Source organism: Amblyomma maculatum, chromosome 3 (genome assembly GCF_055883805.1).
Source record: "Amblyomma maculatum isolate TAMU_Amacu chromosome 3, ASM5588380v1, whole genome shotgun sequence".
Lineage (NCBI taxonomy): Eukaryota > Metazoa > Arthropoda > Arachnida > Ixodida > Ixodidae > Amblyomma > Amblyomma maculatum.
Window position 1 is genome coordinate 190,955,629 of NC_139346.1, and position 24,278 is coordinate 190,979,906.

General features: G+C 43.4%; 2 protein-coding genes across 12 annotated transcripts in view; one reads left to right on the forward strand and one right to left on the reverse strand.

Moving 5' to 3' along the window:
* Positions 1-123: 123 nt before the first annotated feature.
* Positions 124-11,037, reverse strand: Orai (calcium release-activated calcium channel protein orai). 9 transcript variants are annotated; one of them, XM_084599080.1, is made up of 3 exons: positions 10,983-11,037; positions 6,671-6,814; positions 124-2,485 (listed from the first exon to the last, which is right to left on the reverse strand). In XM_084599080.1, the coding sequence occupies exons 2-3, from the start codon at positions 6,782-6,784 to the stop codon at positions 1,979-1,981; spliced, it is 621 nt and encodes a 206-aa protein (XP_084455206.1). In that variant the 5' UTR covers positions 6,785-6,814; positions 10,983-11,037; the 3' UTR covers positions 124-1,978. The 9 variants fall into 9 exon arrangements, with proteins under 9 accessions (XP_084455206.1, XP_084455203.1, XP_084455201.1 ...); XM_084599077.1 differs by having other exon boundaries at positions 6,671-6,861; XM_084599075.1 differs by lacking the exon at positions 10,983-11,037 and adding an exon at positions 7,294-7,449 and having other exon boundaries at positions 6,671-6,861.
* Kdm2 (Lysine demethylase 2) overlaps positions 7,463-24,278 on the forward strand; it is a 49,475-nt gene continuing 32,659 nt past the window's right edge. For 2 of the 3 annotated variants that reach the window (XM_084599066.1, XM_084599067.1), the window contains exons 1-8: positions 11,339-11,458; positions 12,131-12,269; positions 12,915-12,993; positions 13,641-13,687; positions 14,748-14,920; positions 15,308-15,414; positions 17,844-17,937; positions 24,024-24,177. In XM_084599066.1, coding sequence (XP_084455192.1) covers positions 11,396-11,458; positions 12,131-12,269; positions 12,915-12,993; positions 13,641-13,687; positions 14,748-14,920; positions 15,308-15,414; positions 17,844-17,937; positions 24,024-24,177 — 856 coding nt within the window. In that variant the 5' untranslated portion in view covers positions 11,339-11,395. Of the gene's footprint in view, positions 7,671-11,338; positions 11,459-12,130; positions 12,270-12,914; positions 12,994-13,640; positions 13,688-14,747; positions 14,921-15,307; positions 15,415-17,843; positions 17,938-24,023; positions 24,178-24,278 lie in introns of those variants that run through there. The other variant, XM_084599069.1, reaches the window with a different exon arrangement.

Consider the following 24,278-nt stretch of genomic DNA (forward strand, 5'->3'; position numbering starts at 1 on the left):
AAACAAAAAATTAACAATGAATTTCAAAGCAACAGAACTGCACTGTACACACAAAGCGATACAATCAGCAGAGATATTCGTTGATCAAGTTTACAATGTAAAACCACCTCCCTACGATGTGAAAAAAGAAAAAAAAAAGAAAGCCAAAGACTTGTTCTACATAAAAGAGCTGCTTGACGTGACTGATGCATGCAATCTTCTAGCAGACTCAAAACTAATGTGCACACGAAACGTTCACTTTTTAGTCCACTTTTGAAACTTTAAATGAAACCTATAGAACAACAATGGCCACCCTTCTAATTACACTCATTATCTCAACCAATCATGACTCTTGATAACCCACAAAGCCTAATACAGAGCTCATTGTTTTAATGGGAGGAAGTCTCTGAAGCTGATGATTGCTGCCAAATTTCAAATCAAACAGCCTAAAAGAGACAGTTTCTGTTACAGCTTCTTTCACATAAAATATATAAGAAATCTATCCCATACTGCCTTGCTATTTAGCCCCTCTGAAGCTTCATCGACTTAGGCTTTCTTCATGTGAGTGTTATGTCAATGTCCTATACATTCTAGACGCCTATGCCAAAACCTCTTCACGTATTGCTAAGCAACTGAAGTAACTCGCTAAATATCTTGTAATTATGTGCATGTGCATATGTGACTGGTGTCGTTGAATGTTATAATCCATGGTTTCATGTAAAAGCATAAAACACAGGTACAAAGTACCTGCCTAAAACATTTGCAATACTGTGCGACTTGAGCAACAGTTAGGTAACAGACTACTATCATTTGTTGATCTAAAACTGCTGGGAAATGTAAAATTTAAGACAGAAAGCAGCTCACTTATAGATAATGAGTGTCAATGCCTGGCAGGACAAAGCGTATACCTAGGTACGCAAAATGCAGGTACAAAGCTAATGCTAAAGGTGCTTAGTGATGCCGCAGGCTCGTACATCATAGACGACTGCAGTACTAATTCTCAAAAATTCTAACACAGGCTGTTGGAGCTGGTATTTGGCCCAAAGTGAATGCAGTCACCATAACTATGCACTGCACCAACTAATTATCAAAAAAGAGCTACTAAACACTAGACTGGAAAGCATTCTGCATACAGCCTCTTAGCTAGCCTGTGTCACACAGCCAACTGTGTAGCAAAATTGAAACTAAACAAGTTACAGCAGAAATGTAGTAGTGAAGAACAAACACTTTTTTCCTGCCAATGGTAGCTAAGCACAGCCTGAAGCACTGAAGGACTCTAACATAGCCCAGGCAAAATAAAGCAAAATAAAACTTGCACTGGCCACATGAAAGGCCACAAATTTAAATGGCTTTAACAAAACACACTAAGAAATGAAAATGAAATAGAAATGCAAAGAAGTACAGTATACTGAGGCTCTGTGCATCACTTTGTGCACTGAACACAATGAGCTGAGAAATCTTCAAATAAAATGAGAGATACATTAGCACAGTGGCATATACTGTGGTTATTTAGCAATATGTGTATCAACTTTACAGGCCGGGACATGTGTTGGTGGCGACGCAGCCAATAAATAACAGGTTAAAGTTTACTTGACATAATACTGCCTTCTAACTTTCTGTGCATTCAGTGCCTTGATAGGCAAGGAGGAAAAGAACGAACTGGTTATGTGGCAGGCAACACTGTACATAAATGTTGTACAGAGGAAGAAATTTGTCGGAGCTAAATCCTCCCACCGAGTCATTAACCTAGCTGGGCCATTGCACATTTCCCATCCAGAAATTCCTGAACTGCTTCAAAAAGTCCTTGAAGTGATACACCACATGAAAACCGTTCTAGCCATAAGAAACAAGTAGGCAGGTACCCGCGATTGCCACAGCACATTTTATGACGGAGGGCTCCACAGCCTCAATAAATTACAGTCATCGCACAATGCCCTTCGCGTGCTTGCCGGCATTGAACAAAAGAAAAAGTAACACCGTCCATAAGGTCACACCATGCTCACACGTTAAGGAGAGATGCTCCAGTATCAGTTCCCCCTGCGCTGCCATCCTGCAGTTGGCTCACCATGTTCTCGAGCTCCTTGACACTCATCACCGACTGCTCGAACTTGTGCGTGACGAGTTGCCGGTAAAAATGCACCGCAAAGATGACGAACACAATGGCAACCGGTATGAGGATGATGGTGGCCGACAGGGCTGCATCGCGGCTGTAATCGTAGAAGACGACCCAGGAGAGGATGGCAATCTCTGCCATGAACAGCAGGATGCCGAAGACTGTGGAGAACGCCCAGGCTGTTTCGATGTAGAGGTGCATTTTCTCATGGGGTGATTCAGACACAGCTGCAATGCCGTGCACACTGGCCACTGCCTCCAGGTTGGGAAGGATGCACGTGGAGATCATGAGGGCTAACATGTGCACAGACACAAGAAGGGTGGTGCATACGCTGAATGCAATCAGCAGCTGCGAAGGGATGCTTTTGCTTAGCTGAATCTCCACCAAGGCCACCTGGAGAAGGGAGGCAAAGGCATATATGACATGAGACCTGCAGGGCAGGACAGTGGTGAAGTTAGGACTGCATTCCTTTTTTCGACGGGAACGCAATGACACACTACAGCATGCATAATTAAAAGATAACATGAAGGACCAAAACAAAAAAGACCCCAACAGTTCCAAGGTTGACCAAAGCAACATGAGCCTGCCCTTCCTCGGGTGAAATCTCTCTGAAAGGGCCAATGAAAAGCTATTTACTTTTCTGAAAACTATAAGATGCGCACAAGCAATAAGGACCGTCATGCTGGTCCTTAGTGGTAGAGTGAATGGAATGGTAATGAACAAATTGCCCTCATCTTTTGTTTCTATACATTACATACTGCTGTGTTCATATTACAGTGTATTGCTGTGAGCTGTTGCACCCTTATAAGGGCAAGGAACTCGTTAGGCAAGCATACCCTTAATCTTTGCCTTTTCCCCCCTAGAAGATAGCATTACTGAGTGGCTCACATTCTTTGCCCTTCTTGAGCATGAAAAAAAAAAAGCTTCAGCAACTTCTCTGAATAACTGCAGTTTGAGCTCGAAAAACACCCTTTTTATGCTGAAGTAGTGGAGTGTAATGGCAGCTAGGGTAACGATCAGCCAGTGCCATTTCCTAAATAGTTATAGCGGTCTTTCAGGCCTGTGGTAAGATATTAGCCAGCCAGGCCAATGTAAGCAGTTCCACGCTAAGTAGAAGGCAAAGAAAAAGCTTGCAGCCGAGAATAGGGCACAAGTCGTACAACTGTGATTTGCGGTACTTTGTTTTCACCCATCCCTGCTACAATCTCTCCGGGATTTGCAATACCTCAAAAATAAAAATAAAAATGCACATATATATATAAACAGTGTATTAAAATGCATGAAGTGATTCTTATCAGGCGATGTAAGACAATGCATCAGAGCGGTTTTGGAACTGGGTGCTTTGAACTAGCACAGTTCAACCATTGCCCTTTTGGTGCGCTATGCTCCACAAGACCTGCCTAATGTGGTGAAACAAGCAGACAAACACTATTGCTCTCAAACAAAATAACATAATTCTATTCTTGTTAGTACTGCTTCATGCGTTTAAGTCCAGCATGACAGAACAAGGACAAAAACAATCAGAGGTTTGAAGTTTTCTCCTTTCTCAAGGCAAATCAGCAATGACGAAAGATTTATAGCCCCCTCGTTTACGCAGATGAAGATGTCCCAATCACTTTGCTACCGAAGTTTGTGCCACTTATCAAGGCAGTGACATTTTCAGTTTCAGCAATCTAGAGTTCGCTCCTGGCCACCCTTTGGTGCACCTTCGAGGTCCCTGGAAGTAATTCAGTAGCTGAAAGCCTCTTTCTTGCTCCTAGTCAGCCCAGGGCCGTTACTGTACGTGTGTGTGTGCTTTGCTTTTGATGCTACAAACATGCATATATACAGATGGACAGCTCCCGAGACACACTAAGGGTAGATTTTATGGTTGCTCGCACGCAGCGGTCACCTGTGCTGGTGCTATGCTCAGAGTTACAACAAAGGCCTACCACAAATACGCTCGAGAATTAGCCGGCTGAGTGGCAGTGCAAAATCAAGAACTGGAACCCTTCGGTGAGAAAGTCGTATCATACCACGAACTTGCCGCACATTACAAAGCAATAAGAACACTCCCACCACCCCATAAAGCACTCACCTGACAACAGCAAGTCATATGGAGACAGCTACGGACGGGGACCCTCCCCAACCCAAACTACATATCAAAATTCATAAATAAGGATACGAATCCTTCTGCTGGTTTTGCGGGGAAAAAGACAACTTCGATCATATGATCTGGGCATGCAAAGCCCTTAAGCCTCCTTCAGAACTCTTGCCTGATCCCTCTAACGAAGCTTGGGATAAGGTAAGGTCCAGCGATGACACTGACACTGAGTTCAAGGCCGTCGAATGGGCCGGCGTCGCCAAAGGTCTCCACAGCCTGCGGCACGCTAGCTGACTTCACACTATTCCTCCATACTTATTGTGAATAAAGTTTTATCAGCCTCTCACACATAGTAAAAAGTGCAGCAGCTATGGGCACTCTAGAAGGCAATGAAGCTCAAATAAAACATCTATGTGAAGCTGGATTCCCGGAAACCCTCATTTCCAGCCTTGACTTCAAACTTTCTAAAGGACTTCCCTATACAAGCCAGCTGAAGAACTTGCAAAAATGAAAAAGTAATTGAGAAGAGAGCCGCCATGCTGTATGTGCACAGGATAATCCATGCATTGAAGAAAACAGTAAGGTGAGACAACAGACAACACCCTCTCTATATCCTTCAATTTTATGCACCTTGCAGACATGCGACTTGCAAGGCAGCACTATTCTCCCTCTCCCTTTCCATCTTTTTCTCGGCGACAAGCAGCTGTCTTTAGGCGGTTACAAACTGACACTTTCCCTGCTACCCTCTTTTACTTATGCCTGCACCCCTCTCTCAGTCTCTTTGAATGCCTGCACTGACGTCCATCCCTACATCCCTATTCTGCATGGTATGGAAACAGCAAGCCAAACGCTCTGTTTCCTATATTCCTAACGCTTCGCCAACCTCTTGGGTGCAGCAGCTAACTGACCTCACTGCTGCTGGTCAAAAATGACTGGTAGTACGAGCGGAGTTGGTGGCAGACACCTATGGGGCCCCTGACTAGGGATGCCACCTGGAAGGCACATATATACTGACAATAAAATCGCTTATTTCCTCCTCCTCCTCTGCTTACTGTACCAAGACCCGAGGGTAATATTCAATATCAATCAAGAATAGAGGTGACTAATCACAGCGAGTCACTACCTCATTCAAATATAATGAATACTGTTCCTGTGTTTTACAGGTAGGTGCATTTCCAGCCAGCGGTCAATGCCAGAACCTGATTTTTTAACATTTGTGTGGGGAACAGTACAACATGAGCTTAACATGACACTGATTGTTGACATAAAAGTACAGGCTGCCATGACCAACACTTTCAGATGGCAGCCAGAGATTACTTCCCTGTCTGTTGTTTATTCCTTCACACCTTCGAAAGTGGAAGACTGTTTGCTCATTGCAGGTTGCTACCATTTAAAAAAGGGAGTAAATTCTATAATTTAACAACTAGTGCAATTCTACTGAGGTGATCAAAAATGGCACCAATAGGGAATCAATTCACAAGCTCCCTTTATGCCCTTTATGCACAGAGACTGCCAATATGACACTTTCTCTGGGACAGGTACCATCCCCAGCTTGCCATTAAAAAATTTGTCCTAGGCTCAGACCATGAGGGCTATGTAGAGCTGAATGTGGGTGCATTCAAAGAGGCTCAATCTGGAGCTGCATAAAGCAGATAGCTACTGGATGAGCAGTGTCGTGGAGGTAGAAACAGAGCTAGTTTTGCCATTTCTTTGCGCCAGCGAACTATTCCCTTATTGTTTTACTCTCAGAAGCAGCTGTCAACACCCAAGAAGGGAACTCGCAATTCACAAATACTTTGTATACTTCAGTACCAGAAAGAAAAAAAAAAGAAAAAAAAAAAGACAAGAAATGAAGGTCAATGTAACCTGATATAAAGACAAAGTGCCAGAAGTCTCCAAATATCTGTACATGGAATGACCAACGCAGTTGCTGATCAGAATGCATACGAAATAACAAGCATAAAGATAAGACAAAAATAATAGGAACCAAACGTTATTTCCTACGAACGGTACGTGTAAACTGTACAAGCATAAAGATAAGACAAAAATAATAGGAACCAAACGTTATTTCCTACGAACGGTACGTGTATACTGTGAGTCTGATGTGCCACTAGCGAGGTACATCCTACGATGCAAATGATGAATGTAGTAAATGATTTCGGCACCACTGCGGTGCCAGATAACTTGAGCGGTGCACGTCCAAGCCCGAACGCCGGGGGAATCCCCAAATGCAGCTTTCGTTTACGTGCGAGTGTTAACAGGTCGCCCTGTAGGATAAACGAAGCAGAAGAATTTAAACGGTTATTTCAAGGAGACGTGATATCATCTTGCATGTGAAACAAGAGGAAGTGACGCTTAAATAACGATCTGCCAGGAATTACACATAATCAGCAACTCATCACGCACCTAGGAAGCGCGTGCAGCACGATTTCAGTCGTTCAAATACCAGGAAATTCTAAAAAGAAAAAGGTCGTGCCGCGAATCGAGTTGCTTACCATTGCGAACCCGGACAGAAGAGCCGATGTTCTGCTGGAGGCCTTGAGTTTAGCCCTGCTGAGATGTAGCCGCCGCCAAGACAGCGCGTTGATGTTGTTCTCCGGCTTGCTCATTTCCTTGACCAAAGATTGAATGACCAGTTCCTGTACAATATTGGGACGGTCTCCGATCGAGTCAGTCCATAAAATCTCTGCACCAGGAGGGATATTCATGAGGAAGACAGCAATCGCACGGACACGCAAGCGCGCGACAGCACAACAGCCACTTGCTAGGTCCAGTAGCCGAGGCGCAGTTAGAAGGCGCACGACTACTGCACCCGCACTGGACTTGTTTACTACGTGGACACGCTAAGAAACCACGCAAAAGGTGCCACGCGCAAAGATGGAATGAATCGGTTGAGCACAAGGAATGTCGTTTGCTTCACCCCAACCCGTGACATACCCAGAAAGACAGTGAAATTATCAATTTACGCTGAGTACTAATTGGCGGAACCCTGGACGCCTGGACCCCCGCGAGGAAATTATCGATTAGCGCGCACCTATCCTTACACTTGCCTAATGCACGTGGTACTTCCGTGTGGCTCGTTGCGTTTTGTCAAATGAAGTGTTTGCTTCTTTCCAACCTCAATAAAGGCCTTGAAAAGATCGAAAGGCCTATCCCGGCGACGTTCCGAAGCCAGATAGACGCAGTTTGCGGTCCACTGACTACCGAGCAGAACATAAGCGGAAGTCCGTGCATACGGCACGCAGCAAAGGCAGCCGCGCAGGCGGGGACAGGTCACGTGACCACGAGAAGGCGTGTGAGTGAGAGCGTTTGCTGTGTCGTCATGATGCACACACTCGCGGTCACGCACGCACACCAACAATACACTGCGGCTGTGTAAATTTTGCGAAGGGCCTCGCGTGCTATCTCGGATAGTTTTTCCTGAAAAACTTTTCACGCTTTCGCTCCTCAAGACAAGTCATGGAGACAGAAGACACCGAGGAGCGGCGAAAGCTGGTGCGTATCGTTCAAGCGTTTCTCCGAGGCCAATCTCTCCCCCTTGTCGATGCATCGAAAGTGATGGTAGTTGAGCTTTGCAGCCATTTTGTCGACTTTTTTTGTGTTCGGCCAGAGTTACGACCTGTCGTGCGCTCACCTGCACGTTGCGTGCACCGTCCCGCCTCGCGCGGAAGCGCTTGCAAAGCGCATCGGCGGGTCCAGTTGTGCATGGGTGTCTTTGTCTGCTTGTGAGATATCTTGCCCGAACTTGTGCATGGCACGCATAGCGCACAAGGAGTTTTGGAGGCCGCATTTGTTCGGCTTGTTTAGCATGACTTAAATTTTGTTGACTACACCTGGTAGTGCACGCTGTGTTTATAGACAAACCATGATTAGGTCTCGCAGAATTTACTTTTGTTTATATAGTCCGCGCTTTGCAGCTTAACACTTTTTCTTCGTTCTTTTTCTTGTCATATTATGTTCAAAATTGAATGTTCAGAGCGCATTAAATTGGCTGTTAACCGACCTACAGATATGCTATATTCTGAGCACTGAAATTTGCAACAACTTGTTTTGTTACCCACACACTGCAAAACAGGGTCCCAAGTGCATGGCACAATGTTGCAAGCAAAATGTTCTTTAGGTCGGCCCAAGATGCTGTTACCTTTTGTTTTCGTGTCATTATTAATCTGCTTTCCTAATTGCATGTATTCTCTCGCTGAAATTGTAGTAATAAATGCGCTTTATAGAATTTTGTATATCGTCAGGGACGAAAAATTTTATAGCAAAAGCGAGTTTGAGGCCAAACGGAACATTTTACGGCTGGTTTGCTTCTGTCGTTTCTCCTTGTCTGTAAACCTTTTGGAACAACACTTTAAATTTATGCGATGAATTCAAGTTTTATCGCTTTCAGGTGAAGTGCATGAAATTTTGCATGTCGGGACCTTCTCAAAAATTTCATCAGCGTTGAAATGCACGCGGAAAGACGCGTTGGTGTAAACAAGCGTTCATGGTTTTCATCCAGAAGAAACCCGGGAGCTGCGTTTGCGGCGAACGCTGATCGCCTCTCAATTTTCCCGCCCGACGAGTCTTCCTTATCGCGCGTTCAGCGAATCGCATTGTTAACAACCTGGCTAGCGCTCAGTAATAGGGCGCGAATTCCGTTTTCCAAAAGTCGCAGGGAATTTGTCTAGGGCACACCAGCTTCCCTTGTGCATTCGTACTTTTGCCGCCATTTCAGCCGGAAAATGCTGTTCCTTTTGAAAACGAAACAAAGTATTTTGAGAACAAACGAAGGTCTACGGCAATTTCCTTCAGCAGTCAGGGCACGAATGGCTCACGCGGACGTTTTACCATGTTCTCTCTCTTTCTTTGAACCGAGTTGTAAACTTAACCCTCCTTTTCTGTGTTGGTGTCCGTTTTGTAGTTTTGTGCGTGGGAGGGGGGAATGTTGTGACCACCGTTCGCCGTCTTCTATTCATACTTCGCGTGTACAGTGGAGGTCGTAAAACTCGAGCCTTCGCCACTGTTTGGAGGCTTCAATGCCGCTTTTTAATCTTCGCCGCCAGTCGAAGAGCGTCAGCAGTCTTGCATGAAAAAAAAAAAAAAATCTGGCCCTAGGCGTTTGCTTTTTGTCGAGCCATGGCCAGTCTCGAGGGGAGCTCGCGGCTACCTCTCGAGACCTGCCGTGGTTGAGCGCGGGGAAGGTACTGTCACTTGACTCCTGCGGAGATGTCTGGGCGAGACGACGTTGCTCATGGCCGCTGTGTCGTAGAACCGCAAGCGAACAAATTATTTATAAGCAAATAGTGCCATGCACTTGAATTGTACTTTCGTATTAAGGCATCTGTGTCTGTGCTTCGATTACATTTTCGTTCCCGTTCTTTAATTCGGGATTTTTCGTGAACCCGAGTGCTAAGACATACTTTCTCTTTCACATGCGGCAGTACCCAATTAGCCGGAACAAAAGTTTTGTGTTGTTCTTTTCGGCGCGCGCAAATGATTGCATAACACTAAGTTTTTTGTTGGCGCTTTTTCGAATTGTCCTCTGTAGATTTTTTACCTTTTCTTCCTTCCTTCCTGACTGAAATGACCAGTCGTAGAATGGTGGGTCTACATCCTACAGCACCGTCAACCAGATGTCAAACTAGCAAGCTAAGACCATTTTCGAAAAATCTTAAGTCAGCTTCTCTGCAAGGCCTCGATCGCAGATGACTGCCACTTCCGCGATCTTTGTGTTCGGATAGCGTATGTAGGGATTCCAAAGCATCTACTTTCACACTTTGCCAGTTGCTCGCCCGACTTTAGCCGACCATTGCGGTTTCAAATGTTTTTCTTTTTTTTTTTAAAGAAAAGCAGCGAGGAAGCGTAACGAAATGCCCAAAAACAGTCACACCAGTGGAGACAGGGGGACGATTCTCATTTTGAAGGCGTGGTAACTGAACCGTGGAACCCTTTGACACCTCTGGAGCCCATCTTTGTGCCGACATTTCAGAATTTACAGAAAACGTGAAAATCCCCCTTCATTTTATAAGCGGGGTATTATAAAGTGAACCATTGTACTACCTGGGCACTTCTTTTTGAACCTATCTTGGTCATTTGGCGAAATTGCTGTGTTTGCACAGAAGGGGAAAACGTTCCGTCCTCATTTTATAGGCGTGGTATTAAATTGTTTACTGTACCCTTTTCAACTCCTCTTTTTTCCATCCTGGTCAGCTGACAGCATTCCCGAGTTTACGCAGAAAGGGAATTTGACTCCTCTTCGTTTCCAGTGCGAGTGTCGAGGCCTTTTGGTTACAACGAAGCCTTGCGGAGAAGCTGAGTTAGATTTCCGCAAATGGTCCATAGGTTAACCTTGGTAATTAGGCAGTAAGGTTCGTGGTGTGAGGTATGTCGCAAGTCACCGTCACGATCACTTAGGAAAGCGGCGCTGTTTCTTTGGCTGTTTCATATATCGGGGTTAAACAGTATTCGTGCCATCCTCGAGAAGCGTGGCGGGGAGGCAGAAAAGGGCTTTAAGAACGATTAGTACCGGTGACCTAATGCGATTGTCGGCTTGTCTTTCTGTTTGGAAATGCACCGTAACGCCGTTGTCAGTCCCTTACGGAACGGTATTGTTGCTCACCTGTTAACGATAGGCCTTCAGCTAATTTTCTAATTCTTTTTTCCATATCTGCTTTTATCTACTTTTAGTTTTGCCGTAGCTAGTTTTATGTACTGTGGAGAGAAAGACTTCGTTGATCATTTATTCGTTTTATTGTTATTGTTTCCCGCGCCTGAAACCTGCTGAAAGTAATCGGCTGGTTGCTTAACGAGTAATAAAATGATTACCTGTGATGATGTGATAGTGTGAAGTGCACGTTGCGGCAGCCTAATCTTACTTGTTTGCAGGAAATGGGGGTAGAAGAGGGGGGGAGGGGAGGGGCTGCTGAGAACTCTGAGTGTAGTAAACAAAGTGAAACGAAAATGATTTCTAAAATATTCACTGAATTTTTAATTTTCGCTATGCTCAGCTGATTATCTTTTGATACAGCAAAATTTACACAGCCGCTTAAAAGTTTCGCTTCACTGCTCACGCTTTGCCCTCTCCAGATTTGACGGAATTCGTCATTCGGTTGCGTAGTAGTTTGTGGCGCTCCTTTCAGGTGGCAGCACGAGTCTCGACGAAACCTGAAGTATTTTGTGTTTTGCTTTTGCTTCTTTCGCTTCCCCCAATCAAAACACCGTACCCGTGACAGACGATCATGGCGGATTCCGACGTGAATACCGAAAAAGATCCTTCGGGATCGGCGTCGCTCTCGTCAAAGGTATTTCACTGGCCACGACTCGGCGATCTATTTCTCGAGCTTGTCGCTTACTGCGACAGCCTCACGCTTTCTTTCCCGGCAGTTGTCGCGGGCTTCTCGCTTCAGATCTGATACGTGACGCGATCGTTTGTGTGCGCTCGGGGGCGACGGCTTTTCGCGAGCAGGTAGCTACGCTGTGTTTACTTTCCTGGGTTGTGCCAGGTGCCTTGTCGCTGCTACCTTTGCGTGTCACCCTGCCGACGCTATCCGATTTTCGCTAGCGTCATTTCGCTATTCGTCGCTGTAGCAACGTGCTCGTCTCTGGGGGGCCCCCCAGATTCACCAGCTGTTCGGCCTGCGAGGCACCCGTGCACTAGGCTTGGCTCGCACAATTCACCTCACATTCGCCCAGCGTCTTCCTCTCCCCCGATTGTTTTTCCTGCCAGCTGTGTTGGGACCCTTCTCGTCTTAAACGTCGTCAAGCGAGCAGCAGCAGCCTCTGACGAGCGCTCACATTGTCGGCTGGTTCGCGGGTTGATGCTGCTCGCCCCGTTTTGTGTTCGTGTTAATGCCGTCCAGGGTCCGACATTTGATCTCGCCTCTTACGTGACGCGTTGGCTTCTTCCTGTTCGTATTAATTGCCATCTCGCATCGTCTCTTTTGTTCCCATCGCTTTCCCACTTAACGTCATAGCGGGTGAAGGAGCGCCGGCATTATACCGAAGACTGCTTGCAAGACGACGAGATCGAAGGGCGCAGGATGTTCACCATCGAGGACAAGTTGACCAGCCCGGCGTTCACCTCCTGCTTCGTGAAGGAGATGAAGGGCGAAGGTGAGGCAGTGCATCGCGTATGGGCGCCGATATCGTTTTATTTGCTAATTTCGTCGACTTTGTTGGTTTGTATATTGTTATACTTGTTATGTAGGTCGTCGTCAGTGTCACAATCTTTATTGTAGAAGTGGGACAGCATGCTTTTTCACAATCTTCTGGGGACTCTGTCGATAAAGTAGGATGTGCGTGCCATGCTTTCTTTTATGCCAGATGTTTCCCATTGGCTATAATATGCATTGTGTCTTGTATAATTGTGATCAAGAGAGTGCAGTCAGAAACAAGCTGCCAGTGCTGTCAGCAGTAAAGGGATACTGGGACCATATAGAGTTTGACATTCTTTTTCTTTTATGATGTATGCTGTTTATCTATGACAGGCTTGGAATCGACAGCTCGTTGTGTGAACTGCTGTGGTAGCATGGGATACATGTTTGAAATATTTTTATTGATATTTTTCTGTGATTGAAACTCTTGTGCAGTGTCTGAATCTTGTCATTTTGTCTGAGATGAATTTTAAGTGTTGCGACCTACACTAATATACCAGATGCGCTGTAGGCTTATCAGTAACTAAGGTCATGAAGTTTCGGTAAAATCAGGAAATGTGTGTTCATCCGTGTTGCTGACTAGGATGTGATGTTTTTTGGGCAGACTTCACTCTCAAGTACCTTCAAGAGCATGGTTTCGAGTTCCCTATACTGTTCAAGAGCAAGGCAAACATGGGAATGAGGCAAGTGATTGCTTTGTATTTGTAGTAGCATGATGTAAATGCACGCATGCAGCCTGTGGTTCACAAGTTAACTTTGAGCCGGGCAGGCATGCCTCCTTAAAATCCATCTTCTACTCTGCTGAAAGGACTAGTTCGTAGCTTTTGGCTGAAGAACGAAGCCCCCCCGTGCATTAGCATTACTTCCTTCGTGCTGTTTCATTTCTGAAAGTATGCAGTCCTTGTACACTCAAACCTATGTTGCAGACATCAAGGGAGGAACATTGGCCAAATCTGTTTTACATTGTTCAAAAACATCCTTGAACGTTTGTCAAATTGTTCTTTTCTCTGTACTATGTCCCAGTGCCAGGAAAAAGGAATACATTAGAAATTTGCTTTGTGTGATGAGTAATGTTGTGCAGAGTGGTGTGACTGAGGTGATGGTTATTTTTTGCTTCTTACAACATCCTCTCATCTATATGTTGCAGTGCTGACCAAGAGTGTAAGGAATATGCTCAATGTTTTCTTTCACAGTTCTTAAGAAATTAAGAACATTTGCCGTATCATTTATAGAAAGGCTTTGAGGCTGGCTTTTCTGAACCTTGTGTACAATTGTTGATTGTTGTGCTGAGCTTAATCATGTAAACTTTTTTTCTTTTTTTTTTTTCCAGGTTGCCTAGCCACAATTTCACGTGCAATGATGTTAGACAGTGTGTTGGTAAGCACTTTCTTGATTCTGTTATTATTTTAGTAACTTCTATTGTTCTGTCACTCTTCATAGCAGCTGTCTGTGGATGTATGTCAGTGTTCTTTCAACATGTTACAAGCCTTTAATGACTCCTACAGTACTTGTGGAATGTTTATTATGGACTATTTTTATCGAGTGCTCTGTGGAATATTTATGACCAGGAAGTTTTGATCACATCCTGCCTGTATCGACATGAAGCATCCAGTACCACCTGTTTTCGCTATGGCATTATGCCTACACATTACTTTCTCTATTGTACGTGAATTAGCCCTAAAACATACTCGTTCCTTGTTATGTTGTCATCATTATCTCCAGTTTGGCAATATCATAATAGCCTTAAGATAAAGTAGTGTATGTTAGGCCAGAGGCACTCCTTTTTTATCATCTCAGATCCTTTCATTGACTTAAGCATGAGATATATAGCCTTATGTCTTGATAAAGGGGCTGCCGAGAGTTCGAAAAACTCATTTCTAAGCATGCCCTTGTTCCAGTGAAAACAAAGTGCCATGTTTCTTTGCTTGCTGCATCTCAGTACATAGCTGAAAGGAATTTCACATTTTTATTATTATTCATCTTCATCTTTATTTACACTGTGAGGTACATGTACATGGATTATTAGTATTACAGAAGGAGGTCCCGAAGTATAAACTGTCCGGGGGACCTCCTAAGTATAGTAATTCTCTTTGTGTTTGGCTACTTGGGACAGGCTTACAAATGATAAAAACTTCATTTATTTTGTGCTAAGCGTATGCAGCTCGTTTAGTCGAAAAGACTTCACTGCCGTAACTCAGAATTGAGAAAAACATATAAAAAAAATATGCTCATGATTTTATATTAAAATTGTGATGCAATTGTTTTTTTGTGTTTTCTCTATTCTACATAGGACTAGCTGCCGATTTAGATAGCTTTTTCTTTTTTTCATGGAATATTAAGGGGGGGGGGGGGGGTTGCAAACCGGCGTGTTAAGTTTTTTTTCTTGCTTTGTTTTCAGTTTAATAAATTTTTATGCCTTTGTGATGTTTTACTTCAGGGAGTCGCAGGATTTTGGATGTCATGGATGTGACAACCCAGAAGGACATCGAAATGACCATGAAGGACTGGTGCCGGTATTTCGAGAACCCAAACCGAGACAAGCTGCTGAACGTGATCAGCCTCGAGTTCAGCCATACCAAGCTGGAAAACTATGTGGAGTCTCCTAGCTTGGTGAGAGGCTGTCTACTTCGTTAGTGCATCAATAACATGGTGCTTTTTTTTTTTCAAGACTATGTGGAGTCTTCTATCTTGGTAAGAGGCCGTCTACTTCGTTAGTGCATCGATAACATGGGCCTTTCTTTTTTTTCCATGTAAAAAAAATGGATTTGCTCGTGGGCTTAATTTGCCATTTTCTGAGCAATACTGTCACCTTCTCAACCAGAAAATTTTCTGACATTGTTCTCATGGTTTGATCTATCAGTCCAGTCAGCTTCCTGGTAGATGAATTTTTCCTTTAATACTCCCATAAGGTAGGGCTGTTGGCGACTGGTTCAGTGAAAAAGGGCACATGCATCAAGGTAACTACAATTCATGCGTGCTTGGGAATTAACTTTTCAGGTTCGACAGGTTGACTGGGTTGACGTTGTGTGGCCAAGGCACCTGAAGGAAAGCCAGACGGAGGGAACAAATGCCATCGAGGACATGCGATATCCCAAGGTGCAAAAGTAAGACCCCTTTGCTTTGCCGTTTTGATCTTAAAGTAGCAGAGGCGCCAAAATTATTTTGGATGCATTTTCTTTCTCTCTTTATCTTGTATAGTGCACTGAATAGTGACGCGTGGGCCACAACCTGCAATTCACCCCTGGGCAGCTAAATAATTTACAATCATATTTTTTCTCGTGCCGTTTCAGTTTCAACTCCCGAATGACTGCTGTGAAATTACAGAGCGTTCATGCGAGTCATGGAAAGACTGCACTGTAATTGCTGCTCATTCATTATTCATGATTTGAGCTCTTAGGCAAGCTTGCACAAATGTTGCGAAATCACATCAACAAAGCAGCAAACTTGTCGCAAATTTTGTATGCATCGCATGACCTTGGCTAGTCTGATGTCAAGCGTTGCCCGAAAGTTTAAACTGAATGCATGAGAGGAAAAAATTTAGTTGTAAGATATTTATTGCTATTTGGTGCGGTGCACATTTCTGCCTATGTTTTCAAATGGGCTGCGAATTATTATTCTGAGGCCAGAACTCGCAGTTAAATTTGACGTGCCCTTTCCTTGAAGGCGCGCGCTGCTTCTCGACTGAATTGATAGGGCATTCAAACATTATGCATTCGGATGGTGATTGTTGCGGAAATTCTCTTACCGAACACTTGTGGTGCTGTCAAGTTTTTGAATTTGATTGAGTCTCTGTTCTGTGATGAGCCAGCGCACTATGTGGCCCATTGAACCGTTCATACGTGTTTCAGGAAATGCACTTATAGTGCGTACCCCTGTACCATCTCTCATGCGCTTGTTACCAAATGCCGTGCCTTTCGGCTGCGCCCAGCTATGTTTGCTTTAGTGCTTTTCAGTTCTGAACCCCCTGGCCTTTGAATCTATTTCTTGCTTACTTTGTTTTGCATGTTCCTGTATCCTTATTTTCTCTTATCAGAGCGTGCACTGCATCTGTTCGAAACACCGCAGTACCATTCAGTGCACTGGTTTTGCTCTCTGCTCGCAGTTATTTCAGAGGCAGCTGCGTGGGCGAAACAAGCACAGCTGTTCATTCCTGACATTTGCTTTCGTGTCATGTGCGAGCACTGGATCTCTTGCCCTTTGCATTCCCTTCTTTTTCACCGCCACCTTGCTGTAGGATTTATTTTGAAGGCTCGTTCCATGTTGCTGACTCACATCTGCTTACTAAAACATGTCCACTGCCTTTCATTTGGAAGGTGCAATTTAAAATTTTCTTTTTAACCTCGAGTGCCTTGAAGTGGCGTTGCAAAGTAGAAACAGTTGTGGTGTTATAACTGCCCTGAACAGCAGTTTTCCCCAGCTAGTTTTGTTTTGCTGAAGCAGTCTCTAGCTTCCTGGCAACACAGACAGTTCTGTAGTGAGCCTACCTTACTCTTCGTGCTGTGCAATCAGTTACACGTCGTTTTATTGTAGATGAGCCTACGTGTCCTATGTGTATTGCACCTTTTCAGTTCGCTGCTACCTTTCATCTTTTGCTGCATTATCTTGATAGAATATATTGGAAAGCTGCCATTTGTGAGATTTTTGCAGTCAAATCCTTTCTTTAGTTGAGCAGTATTATTTATTAGCTAGTGGTATTATAGTTTGGCTCTTTGGGTGAAAGTTTCTTTTTTGTGTGATGTTGTGCTGTCAACTGGCTGAAATCTATGCAAATCCTTTTTTTTTTTTTTTTTTTTTTGCTTCGAAGTAGATATGTGGCTTTAACTTATTTCTTGCTGCAGGAAAGAAGGGTTTGCAGAAAATGCACCTCAGGCATTTTTCAGCTATATATTGATCCTAATACACCGGATAAAAATGTAGCTAAAAAATAAGACCGGATTGTCACTGCATGCTTGGAAAATTTTTGAAGCTCTTTATTGGAGAAAATTAGCAGAAGCCGACTTGCGCAGCAGACGCTAGGCTTTAAAGAATAGTTTGCCCACTGTCACTGAGAAGATGTAATTATTGCATGAGAAAACAAGAAATGATAGAGATGGACTAGGCAGCCTGGAATGCTTGGTTTTTATAATAAACCATGCATTGTGAACATGGCTTGACAGATAGGCCATCACCTAATTTAACTGGGCTGCCAGTTAAATACTGCCGGCAGCCAACTTTGAAGGTTAGCAACATAGTTATGAGCGTGATGTCTGAACTATGACATCAGGAAAGGAATGTTAATGCCAAAGTTGACGTGGCTTTTCTGATGTGTGATGAATAACATCTGCATTTGCCAGGAGTTTCTAACTGACATGAGCGGATGTTCATATTGCACATCAGCACTAATGCACAGCTCTTTTTGTTGCTTCAGTTCAAAGCCATAATGACCTGATGATACTGTATACCTTAGTTTCGCAAACTAGAAGGAAACAATTACCGTACTTGTGACCAGTTCAGCAACTGCTTTTTATTTTTCTTTCCCTGCTGCCACCTGTAGGTATTGCCTGATGAGCGTCAAGGGTTGCTACACAGACTTCCACATCGACTTCGGTGGCACGTCAGTGTGGTATCACCTGCTGCGTGGTCAAAAGGTGGGTGCACTGTTGCTGGCATTGCTGTGGGCTATGTAGTGCATGCTTTGTGGCTGTGGTGCACTGTAGTACATGTTCATTGCATGTCCTTGTTGGTTTTGCCATTTGCTCGGTCTGAAGCTTGTCCAGCAGTGAGAGATGTTTGCTCATGGCTGTAAAAATGTAATCATAAATTGTTTCTTCCCTCCCCCTGTCCTACTGTTCATTCAGCGTAAACTTATGACATTGGTAACGAACAGGAATCCCGTGATTATAGCGGAGTATCCTAGTCAGAGAGATCTGTATGCACACGAAAAAAAAAAGTGTGCCACATCGTCGCAGATTGCGTTAGTAAACAACTGTCAGCGGTGATGCCTGTATTTCATTGGGGGAGGCTTTTTAGTATTTAAAAGGGTAACCTCTATGTTGCAAGAAAATTGTGACCTATTGATATACAGAGCTTTAAAAAACTTGAAAGATTGCAGCGTATGAATGATAGTGCTCGAAATGCTGCACCAATGTGTGCAGGTGGTAATATGTTTGCAGCCTAAAAAGTCTTATTCTGTGTGCAGAATTTATTGCATTTTGCATGTTCTGATGAAGCCCAAAGCTGTCTGTTCCAGAGCATTCGGTGAAATTAATTATAGTGGCGAGCGAAAGACGACTTGGTCACAAAATGGAAGCTTGGTTGCATACATGTTTCTTCATTCACGCAAGCGAGAGGCACTTTAATTTGCCTGAGATTACAAGAACTACTCTTCTTCTACGTATGGTATAGTTCCCATTTTGAGATTCCTTCCTTAAATGAAAAGCAAAATTGAAAGTGTCGAAGTATAGCTACTTGTAAAAACGCAGCAAGGGTTTTTGCACAATGCCTGTGGTCAGGCAGATGCTTGGTTTTATATTGGGATGCTTATATTATTAGCTTTTTTTTCTTCTTCCTACATTGGTTAAAAAACTCTATGCGAAGTTGCGAGACATCGAGTAATGAATTGCATTTTTGACTGTAGGGTCTTTCACCGTTTGTTATTTATATTTTCACCACATTGCGAATGGCGAATAATAGTTGAGCTCACTGTTGCACTCTGTCTGTGCATACGCATCTTCTAAACCTCCAGCGAGAATCATCCAGCTCGGCCATTACTTCCCTAAAATGTCAGGTGTATGCAGCTGCAGCGCGAAATCTTTGCTATTGTGGGTCCGTGGCGTCCAATGCATCATTGTGACGTTCTTCGTGACAGCGGAGGAAGAATGCCACCTGGCAGTGGACTGCGCTGATGCTTTTTAGAACTCGGGCTGAATGTTTTGTTCCTTTTTGGTGCCAGGTTGCTTTTATTTTGTCGCGAAGGAAAAGAATAATGCGTATTTGTGTTCATAAATGTGCTTGCTGTGAAAGTTTATTGCTCTCGAAAGGCGAGCTACTTTCAATAATAGATTTGGAGCAGCTGCTGTGTGTATAGGTTTATTGCTTGCCTTAAATTCTTGTGGCAGATATGGCTGCTGAAGGTGTTCGGGAAGAAAGTGGTTCTGTGCAAACACCGAATTTAAATAACATGCCTAGCCAACTCTGCTTGCAGTTTGTATAGTAGTAGTAGTAGCGGTAAAAACTGCAGTCGCTACTGTTCTAGCTGAAATATTTGGTTAGGTATGTAGGCAGTGTTAAAGGAGTGCAAGCTGCCACCAAATCTTCGTCATGGGTAGTATGCATTTGCTGTCCAAATTATGTAGCTCATTTTCCAGTTTCAACATTACCTCCCTCTTCTTTTTTATTTATTGATTTATTTATTCTTTTGAGCCTGAAAACTTTATGCAAGTTACAGTTGAATGCAGGACTGAAGTGCTGCAAGGAATAATCCTGCCTTATTGTTTATCTTATAGTCTAGGTGTTACCGAACTGCACCTAGAAACAAGGACTTCCTTCTTTATATGTATTACATTTGGGATGCTTCCGGCATTCCTGAAACGATAACGTAATGTGGACTATAACCATCAATTGAATCCTTTACGCTCCTTCTGAAGAATATTGATGTTTGTTTCACTGTTAATAGTGTTTGTTAATGGCAGTCTGCTGGTCTGATACCTCTAGCAGTAGTGGTTACGTAGGAGTTATTAAAATGTAATTGGGGCCCCTTATATGAACTAATATAGTGGCACTTGGTCATTATATATGCGTTTATCTTTAGTGACAGTGCAACCCTTAAGCATAGGAAGCTGCTGTCCATCGATTATATATAAGCTTGTCTCTCATTATTAATAATTTGTATTGTATTGTATTGGTTTTAATGGTGCATAAGCAGCTAAGGCTATGATGCGCCAAGCACAAGGTTGGAATTTGTTTCTTGTATTACGCTTCATTTATTCTACAGTTTGTGTAAGAGATTTTCTCGTTGTAGAAAACTCGAAACACAGGACAAATCAAGTCCATTCTCTCCTAAAATTAGTTTTGGGTGAAAAGGGATGTGTTATTTGTAATATATGGTGAAATATTTTTTCCTTAGTGTTTTAAAACAAGGCCTGTGCGCGACAATAAAACATGGTTAACAGCTAGTTCCCCTCCACATTTTCGCGCTGGGGTTTGTCTTCTTTTGTTAACAGAAAATTATGTGTCATGTGTATGTGTCCAATACGGAGACGGCATAAAGTTACTTCTATGAAACATTCTTGATGCCGGCATGACTTCCATTCTCCCAAAATGGGCTTTATTAAATGTAGCGAGTTTATTATCCACTTCATCATTCCAAGAAGACTGCCATTTGTCTTTTAGTTTGCAATGCACAATTTGTCTTGTAGTTTGCGATGTACAAGATTCATACAGTCTTTGTGAGGTATGTTTATGTTCTTCATTTGCCTGTCACCGACTTTAGCAGCACATGCGTCTGCTTTATCATTGCCTTTAATGCCCATGACTCGGAACCCAGCAGAATTTTATGTTATATCCTTGAGCAATGGCTGTTGTTACATTATATAGGATGTCTCCGAGTAAGGGGGCGACAGCATTTCCGGAGCTGTAAGAACGCTTAGGGAGTCAGTGTAAATAATGCTGTTTGTGATGCTCTCTTGTTATTTTTTCTACGGCAACAGAAATGGCGTATGATTCAGCAGTGAAAATAGATGCACAATGCGGAAGTCTTATTATTTCTTCAAAATCTCCTCGCACAACTGCACTTCCAGTGTACACAGCTGTTTTCGACCTATTGGTATAAAAGTCTGTGAAGCTACTGTATTCCTCCTGCAGTTTAAGGAATTCCTGAATAATGTGCTGCTGTGGGGTTTTGGTTTTTATGCTGAGCCATGTGATATGTTTGTCAAATGAAATCTTGTGGATTTGAGCTTCCGGCCGTATAAAACTGGTGATTTGACCCTATAAGTTCCATTTCTTATTACATTTTTTCTCTTTTTAATTTCTTTTTCAATTTCAAATTGTTAAAATTAAATTGTCTCGTCACCGCACTGACTAGAGATCTTCCTTTGTATCTCGTTGCTTTAGTAGCGTGTTCAGTCACGCTTGTGAGCCTATTCTTTCCAGATAGTCTTGTGCTTTTATTTTCTCTCGGCTGCATTTCTTGGATCTGAACTTTGCTATAAGGCATTTGCACACTTTGCTTGCATTGTGATTGGGCTCGGCAGCTGCGCAGTTTTTTATTGCTCTGCCTGCCTTCTCTTCCTTGAAGTGAGCCATGGCTTACAACTTGTAAAGGTTGCCTTGAAGAATGCAAGCAGTGTTGCTTCTTTAACCTCAGTGCAGTCTGCTGTGCATTTAATGTGCTGAGTATGCAAGGCTGCTCTGTGAAATTGGGGTTGCATTAGATTAACCCTTTCGCTGTCGGGCATTTCTGGCCATGACACACCCCCAATGTCGGCTTGGTTTCAGGGAACAAGCATAGTGATTTATATTTTATTATGATTGCTATACAAATAACATAGTCAACTGAATCTGCACCTTTCAGTGTTCTGCAGGTGTTGTTAGTTAACATCATCATCATCATTATTACCCTGATTATAAATTAGATAAAGGAGGATAATATATAAGAAAAAAACTGCTCGATACTTCTTGAGAATCCGAATCTAAGCTCGGCTTGTATTTATAATCAAAAGAGCTATCGCTCCAGTCCGCAGTAAGGTCCCGCGCGGTCAGCCATCCAAAAGTAACCGTGCGCACGGAGAGCACACTTTCGGTGTCCCGAACAACGGATAGAAATGGCACATTGGGAAATAAAGATTCAGAGGGAAATGAAAAGAGGCTAAAACAACCTCCTTTGCTGCTGCTAGCCGCAAGCAAGGGCGTGGCAAGAGAGAGCGAAAGCAGTTTTGAGCCATGTGTCGACCTGTTGGAGAGGCAGCAGCTCAAGCCCCTGAACATGACGCTTCGTAGCAGACATGCCAACATAATAAAAATAAAAACCTGCAAACCTGCGGCAGGTAGCAAAACAATCCTTGAGCCCGTAACCCCACGCACGCGCTGCTTAACGCGCACGCCGCATGATCACTTGGCGAGGTAGAGAGGTGCACGCGGATCGACCGCGTCTCTTGCAAAGAAGGGGGTGGGCGCGGTCACTCCATACTTTTCAGTATATACGTATCAACACAACGCGGGACGAAAATACGAACTTGTAGGAAGATATTACAGATGGCGCAGCCTGTCCGAGCACACTAGCTTCGCACTCAGGCACGAAGTTTTGAACGCACGATAGAGAACGGACCAGTATGTCGGTGCCACTATGGGGGAGGAAGTGCAAAAATGTACCGGTATGTTCGTGACAGGGAAAGGTTTAAGTGGCACTTTTCTGAGGGCCGTCATGGCTAACAGAAGTAGTAGAGGTTCTTTGTTAATGTGGTGGGAGTTTTGTCAGAGTTTGGTAACATGCGGTTAAATTAAGCATGAAATTGTTCATTCCTTCCGCGCCTGGGCAGGCATTGTATTAAGCTGAAAAATGCCATGCACATGTTGCTGTTTCTTTCTCTCTCATTTCTTTTTTTTTTTTTCGTTCAAAAAAAGCTTCGAAAATTTTTAATTTATTTAATCAAAATATTAAACATTTTGTATGTTTTTTTTTTTTTTTTTTTTTTTTTTTTTTTTTTTTCTGAGAGGCATGGCTACTAAGCATTTTTGTGTTGCCCACAAACTAGACAAGGGGATTTCGTGTTTTGAAAATTGTGTATGGTGTGGCTGCCTGGCTGAACAGTTTTTTAGCACGTATGTTGAGGTTGCCTGCTGTGAGCTGCCCAGTCATACTTAAACCAAAGACCCAAGTGTGATGCAGTAGACAGAGAGAATATTGTTGTATTCCATGTAGGAATATTGAACATTGAAGCTTTCGAATGGGAATCGAGCATGAACACGGGGAATTAATGCCTTCGAATGTCGAATCAAATATTGAATATCTGGTTCGTGGAAAAAATGAATGGAAAATTAAATATAGTAAGTTCATCTTGTTCATTTCAAAATTCACGTGGTATTTGCAAATAAAATTAAACTAGAATTTCACAGAACCGTTTATGTTACTGAAAAATGCAGTTACATTTTATACAGGATTTTATATAATTTTTTTTCCCTTTTGTATAGAATGGACCTGCATAAAACTGGGTGTAGCTGTCATGTTGCTGCTAAAGTACAGTAAACTTCCATGAATTCAGCCTTCAAGACATCAGAAAAAAAAAAATTCCAAATACATGCACAGGATTTTTTATGGAAAGAAAGCTCCTCGGGTGGTATTATTCTTCAGGGCAGTCTTTGCATCCTGGCATGCAGCATTTCTTGGCGCAATTTAGAGGTTACAGGTTGGTGACAGGTAGCTGTTGATGGGGGACCCGATACAGGGGAGAGTGCTGCACCAATGTTTTGCGCAATGCTTTCTGCAGAATTCTGTTCGAGTTGTGCTCGTAACCGCATCCTGCATGAATGGTGCGAGTCTTGCGGTCACGGTGCAGTGGTTAGCCTAATTGACAGCTGAGCACAAAGAGTGTGAAATTCACCTGAAACAAAGAAATTACTGTTTGGAGCAGCCCACTCTGAGGAAAAGTTCATATTTTCTGCGGTAGCTGTTTGGTGGGACTTTTCCTTTGCTGTGGGCTGTCAAAAATGTGATCGCTGCGGTGTGTTTCCCCAGGTGTTCTGGCTGATACCCCCAACCAAGCGGAACTTCCAGCTGTACGAGCAGTGGGTCCTCTCCGGGAAGCAGGGGGATGTCTTTTTTGGCGAAACAGTGGAGAAATGCGACCGTGTCACCCTGAACGAGGGCGACACCTTCTTCATTCCTACAGGTATATGCCTTGTATTTTGGCATGGAACACTTGGTGTTTGTAGCAGTCCCTGAAACCCTTAAAAACCCTTAAATTGGTAGAAACACAAAGATGTTCTTGAA

Coding starts and splice junctions, on each gene's coding strand:
- Orai (XM_084599081.1), bottom strand. CDS start 7,409: ATGCACGGACTTCCGCTTATGTTCTGCTCGGTAGTCAGTGGACCGCAA. Junction 6,862..7,282: donor TTTATTGAGGTTGGAAAGAA/GCAAACACTTCA, acceptor CTCCTGGTGCAG/AGATTTTATGGACTGACTCG. Junction 2,486..6,670: donor TTCTGTCCGGGTTCGCAATG/GTAAGCAACTCG, acceptor TCCCTTCTCCAG/GTGGCCTTGGTGGAGATTCA.